This window comes from Synchiropus splendidus, chromosome 13, assembly GCF_027744825.2.
Source record: "Synchiropus splendidus isolate RoL2022-P1 chromosome 13, RoL_Sspl_1.0, whole genome shotgun sequence".
In the NCBI taxonomy this organism is placed as follows: Eukaryota; Metazoa; Chordata; class Actinopteri; order Syngnathiformes; family Callionymidae; genus Synchiropus; species Synchiropus splendidus.
This window is the reverse complement of record NC_071346.1, coordinates 8,029,556-8,035,410: the sequence shown is the minus strand read 5'-3', so window position 1 is coordinate 8,035,410 and position 5,855 is coordinate 8,029,556. Positions and strand designations below refer to the sequence as shown.

General features: G+C 44.9%; 2 protein-coding genes across 2 annotated transcripts; one reads left to right on the top strand and one right to left on the bottom strand.

The window, feature by feature from the left end:
* Positions 1-107: 107 nt before the first annotated feature.
* Positions 108-1,879, bottom strand: zgc:153913 (carboxypeptidase N subunit 2). The gene has a single exon (XM_053883889.1). It carries the CDS (start codon positions 1,851-1,853, stop codon positions 261-263), a length of 1,593 nt encoding a protein of 530 aa, XP_053739864.1. The 5' UTR covers positions 1,854-1,879; the 3' UTR covers positions 108-260.
* A 1,108-nt stretch (positions 1,880-2,987) lies between these two features.
* cldn1 (claudin 1) lies at positions 2,988-4,831 on the top strand. Its single transcript, XM_053883535.1, has 4 exons — positions 2,988-3,333; positions 3,697-3,861; positions 4,394-4,478; positions 4,544-4,831. The coding sequence occupies exons 1-4, from the start codon at positions 3,111-3,113 to the stop codon at positions 4,704-4,706; spliced, it is 636 nt and encodes a 211-aa protein (XP_053739510.1). The 5' UTR covers positions 2,988-3,110; the 3' UTR covers positions 4,707-4,831.
* The last annotated feature ends 1,024 nt before the right edge of the window (positions 4,832-5,855 follow it).

Sequence of the window (5,855 nt, the reverse complement as noted above, 5' to 3'; positions counted from 1 at the left end):
GGCTTCTCGCGAAAAAACAAGAGCCAAACTTTACTGTTTGACTGAGACAAACTGACCAATAACAGAAAAACGTCAGTTTTTTTTGGTTTATTCACTGACAAGCTGACAACATGCTTCAGGATACACAGTAGAAGATGGCGTAATGTGCACATGAATTTCAAGACCTTCCGAACACCCACTCAGGAGTCACTTTTGTTGACACTATTGATTCTGCATTACGTGAACCTCTCTGTCTAAAGAGCAGCAAACAAATAAAAAACCTACTGGTTCACCTTTCCACTCACATTAACAGCATCATTTGTGGCAACTTCACTTCCCACTACATGCTCCTGAATGTTTCCGTGGTCATCCTCAAACAGAACCTTCACGCTCATTTTGGTTTGTTTCTCGACTTTACACTTGATGGTGAGTGAGTGTGGAGACGAGTGCAGGCTGCAGCGGTCCATGCTGTCCTCAGGCGTCCTGCACTGCAGCTGCTCTGCCTGGATGGAGGCCACGGTTCTCCTCCTCAGGATGCCCGGGCTCTGGCACGTCACCCTGTCTAACATCTCCACATCGTAGCTGTTGTTCAGCACCCAGCTGTGCAGGTATGACATGTGACAGTCACAGTTCCAAGGGTTCCCGTGAAGTCTCACAATGTGTTGGAGGCTGAAGGAGTCCATGAGTCCGGTGGGGAGGCTCCTCAGCTGGTTGTCGGAGAGATAGAGCCGCTCCATGAACTCCTGATCCTGAAACAGGCCAGCGTCCAGCTCATCCAGCTGGTTCTTGTGCAGGTCAAGAACCTTGATGTTGGAGAGGTTTTTGAAAATGGTCTCTGGCAGCCTGGAGAACTGATTCTCAGAGAGATCCAGAAACTCCAGCGCGGTGACGTTTCTGAACACGTCCTCCGGAAGAGACTTGAGCTGATTGGTCGACAAAATCACATGGTATAAAGACGTGAAACTGCTGAGTGAGGAAAGCTCTCTCAACCTGTTGCCTTTCAAGTTCAGCTCCTTTAAAGTGGACCCTGCAGGACCGAAGGCGTTTTCTGGAAAGCTGAGGAGTCGGTTGCCGCGGAGATTCAGCACTGTCAGGCGGCTTGACTCGGAGAACAAGTCGTCGCTGAGCTGGGAGATGAAGTTCCCCTCCAGATGAAGCTCTTTCAGCCGGCTCACGTCGGTGAAGACGTCTGAAGAAATGTTGCTGATCTTGTTGTTGTTCAACTTCAGTATCTCAAGCCTGGCCAGACCAGAAAAGGTCTCCCTGGTCACCTCCTCAATTTTGTTCAGCGACAAATCCAGCACGCGGAGATGATGCAGATTGAGGAAAAGAAGCGACGGTATGAAGGTCAAGACGTTCCCCTTCATCTGCAGAGTCTCCAGACGCTTCAGGTTGTCAAACATGCCGGGCAGAACTGTCTTCAGCCTGTTGTAGTTCAGCACCAGTCGAGTCAGGTTGCTCTGCTGAGCAAATGTCCCCAGGAACAGATGGTCCAGCGAGGGGTTCCCGCTGATCTCCAGCTCCTGCAGCGCCGTCAGCTGCTGGAACGCATCGGCGTGGATGCTCCGCAGCACATTGTTGAAGAGGATGAGTTTCTCCAGCGCAGGGTTCCCACGCAAGGAGTTGGGGAACAGATACTCCATGCCGGATGTCATGATGATCACCTCCTTCGTCAGTCTGGAGATGTTCTGAGGCAGAGATGTCATTCTGTCGTCAGCACACAGAACCTGGAGTGGCGTGAAACACTGGCATCGGGGCGGGCAAACGCTTCCTCCTGGCTCCATGTTGCTGCAGCTTCTGTGGCCAAAAAGGGCCAAGAGGAAAATGAAACTCAAAAGCTTCCTCATTTTCTCTGCAAAAAAAAAAATATTCATGAGTGAAAAGCAGAAGCTGTGTGAGTCATAATGCTCCTCGACATACCTGTGTCTCATGCAGGAAAACAGTTATCTGTGAACCGGCCGACTGAAACGCAAACAACAAGTCCAAATTGAGAAAGAGAGAGAAAAAACCTTTGGCCAGTGGTCAATCCCTGCCATTTCTGTCAATAGAAACCCCCCAGAACACTGACTTGAATTTAAGATGCTCAGTTCCGTCTTCATTTTGAGCCTGTCAGAGCAGCTACAGACATTTATTCCAGGTACCATTTTCAGTAATGCCACTCATCCAAGTTGAGTTACTTATCCAAGTCACAGTGCTAGTAATGCTACATTAATAAATTCACGTTCTTGATGGCGTTTCTGGGCAATGAAAGTGTGAATCAAAGAAGCATCAATGAAAGCATGTCACGTCACCACTTGCAATTTTTGTAACTCATCCACTCAACTTTACATCTCTTCTGGCTTTGGCTGGTTGTGAAGATTTTCTGGCCGGAGATCATTGACTTCATTAATAACAATGTAATAACTATTTTTTTCACTATTTTGGAAGAATGTTGTTTTTAGTTTATATGAGGAGCCTCCTGCTAATTGACCTCCGCCTTATTGTATCATTAATTTCACTATAATCTCTGCCATGTTCCACATCCAAAAATCGAAATATGCTCACAGATCACCTTCCTCAATTGGTTTCTACATTGAAACGCAACTATATTTCAATTCCATCAAACATTCCACCAAACAAAAAGCACAAAAAAATAATAACAGCTTGCTCTTTATCTAAATCATTTACCTCCTAGCGTTAATATGTATAATGTATTTTGCATTCCATTTTATTTTTATTTTTGTTTCGTAATTTTTTTTAATCGTCATTTTCATTTATGTTTCTGAAACGTATATCATCCATCCACATATACCTGTACAGGGGTTTGACGTGGCAACGGGCGTGTTTATGACTGTATGTTTAATTTTTGGCAATAAAATAAATAAATAAGTAAATTAAAATACTAAATGTGTAGCTCATTCAGTTTGCCACTAGGTGGCGCTACTCGCAGTTACTGTGAACCGTTGTGAAGCCGCCTCTGGATCCTCCCTCTCCTCCAGGTGACTCCCTGCAGATGCGCTGGCAGACGCAACTTCTGGGAAAAGCATTCTTTGAATGACTTTTCTTAAATTATAGCCAGAAAATACCTCTTCATTTTTCCCCAGACACTTTTTTTTAGTCAGTTCTTCATCTTGACATTGTGACGTCTAACAATGGCCAACGGTGGAATACAACTGCTGGGCTTCACGCTGGCCTTCCTGGGCTTCATCGGATCCATCGCCGCCACAATCATGGTGGAGTGGAAAGCTTCATCCTACGCTGGAGACAACATCATCACCGCTCAGGCTCTCTATGAAGGACTGTGGAAGTCGTGTGCGTCGCAGAGCACTGGTCAGATCCAGTGTAAAGTCTATGATTCTCTGCTTCAGCTGCCAGGTACGACTCTTACACGTGTGTTGTGGTTCTAACAGAGGAACTTTATACTAAAATGACAACATAAAAAGTTACTATTTACTATAGTTTGGATCATGTTTTAGAAGAAAGTTTTTTTTTTAACACAAAACCCAGAAAGTTCCTCAGGTTGCCTCCGCTCAGGCCACAGACGTGTACAAGCATGTCACTGAATACCAGCAGTTGCCACAACAAAGACAACGAAAGTCAGCTTTCGTAGACAAATGTACATCAAATGGCAAATGGAGGTTCGAATCCCTGAGCATCAATGAAAGTTGAATACGGCAAAATGTCGATGTTGAGTTTATTATGATCAGTTATTGACTTTTTTAACTCATCTTTCTGCAGCAATCGTGCTGGGAACCCGAGGCCTGATGCTGGCAGCCATTCTGCTCTGTCTCATTTCCATCTTGGTGGCGTGTGTCGGCATGAGGTGCACCACCTGTTTGGCTGACCAGCTGCAGCAGAAGGACAAAGTGGCGCTGACTGGAGGGGTGATCTTCATCATAGCTGGTCAGAGCAGCTTCACTTCATACCTGCAACAGAGTCCCCTCTATAGGGCCATCCATACATCCCTAGTGAGAGAGTTCAAACAAGAGCATATATGTGTTTCCTTTTCACATTACAATAGGAATTTATCATGAGCTCAAATGAATACATGACATGAAAAGTGGAAAGAAACATTTTTCTACAGAGTAGTACATAGTAATAATGGGTACAATGGATTTACATTTATGTGTTAATGTCATATACAGTTAAAAACAACAGGATTATTTAATAAAAGTGAATAAAGGAATCGAAAGTATTGTATTAATACAAGTAAAAATGAAATATTACTCAAATAAAAAAAAAAAAAAATATATATATATATATATAGGTTTTTTTTGTGAAATCACAGTATTTATCACTTGTAAAGGTGACATGCTATGAGGCAACCGCAAATTATAGTTCTTAACCACGATGCAGCGGATGATGTCACCAGAGAGGAATGGACCAGAGGGGGTTGTTGTGGTTGTTAACCCTGTTCTGATGCTTTGGTCTCCAGGTCTGCTGGCTCTGGTCGGAACCTCATGGTACGGTCACAGAATAGCGCAGGATTTCTACAACCCGTTTACCCCAACAAACGCCAAGTGAGTGAGAATGATGTGCAGCAGTCGAGAACACAGGGAACTGTTCTGCCCTTTTACATCGACAGGTATGAGTTTGGAAGCGCCCTCTACGTGGGGTGGGGCTCAGCCGTCCTCATCATGATCGGAGGAGGCTTCCTCTGCTGCAACTGCTCTGGACAGGACTCGGGAAGAGGTCCACGCTACCCCAAGTCCCACCCTGCCAGCCAGCCGGCCAAGGACTACGTATAAATATATACTGTTGATGTTGTGTTTCTCTCTCTCGCTGAGCTTTTTTGTTTGTTTTTTATGATTTTTTTTGTGATGGTAACTGGTGAATCAATTAAACATTGTAATAATTGTAAAATAAAAAGGTAGTAGGGTCCATAGTGCTCGCACGGTTTATTGAGATGGCTTCATGTGCTCCACAATGATGATGAAATATTGAGCATATATATATATATATATATATATATATATATATACACACACAGTGGTACCTTTTCGAACGTCCCTTACTTTGAACAAAAATTTCAGTTTTTTTTGCTTCGGATTTCGAACATAAAATCCAGAACTCGAACGCCCTCGAAAAAAGCAGGAAAAAACACAACGTGCGCAGACCGATCAGCTGACCCACGATGCGCTTTGTTATTGTGTATAACGCAGCCTCTGTATGCAGACGTGTCCCGTTAGCTCCATTTACTGACTGTTTTTTCTTCATATTGAGGTGTAAAACCTTTCCTGTCTCCGCACTGGACCGTGGTAGAGTGTCACAGGGGAGGTGCTCGCTCTCCACACCTCCGAGGCTCCACTCCAGGGTTTGATGTCCTGTTGTGGGCTGGAGCTGGGACAGGGATGAGGCGAGTCTGGGACAGAGCGTGACTTGGTTTATGACTTTGTCACAGCCAAACTGCACAGAAGCGCACATTCAGAGCTGGACACGCACCAGGCACCTCTTCACTTCTGGAGAGACGTCACTCACTCGGCAACCCCTCCCACATGCAGCGGCCACACACATAGAGGAACAGCCACCTGCAGCAGACACTCTACATTCACTCCTACAAAAGACTATTTTAAGGCTGGGAACGCATTATTTCTTTTTCCATTCATTGTAATGGGAAAAATCGATTGAGATTTCGAACAAAACGCTTCTCGAACGGCCGTCTGGAACGGATTGTGGTCGAGAACCGAGGTACCACTGTATATATACAGTAGCTTCAAAAATGGCCACAGTGATTGGAATTTTCTTGTTCAATATGTTCTCAGTTCTCATGTAGATTTCTGCACAAAAGAAAGTTCTGGGCTGTTTCCCTCAGAAATGTGTAGCCTGGGGTGGTTAAAACTGCAGAGACCTGGGAGAGGCAGCTGACATACCTGAGACTGCAGGTCCGGACTTGACTG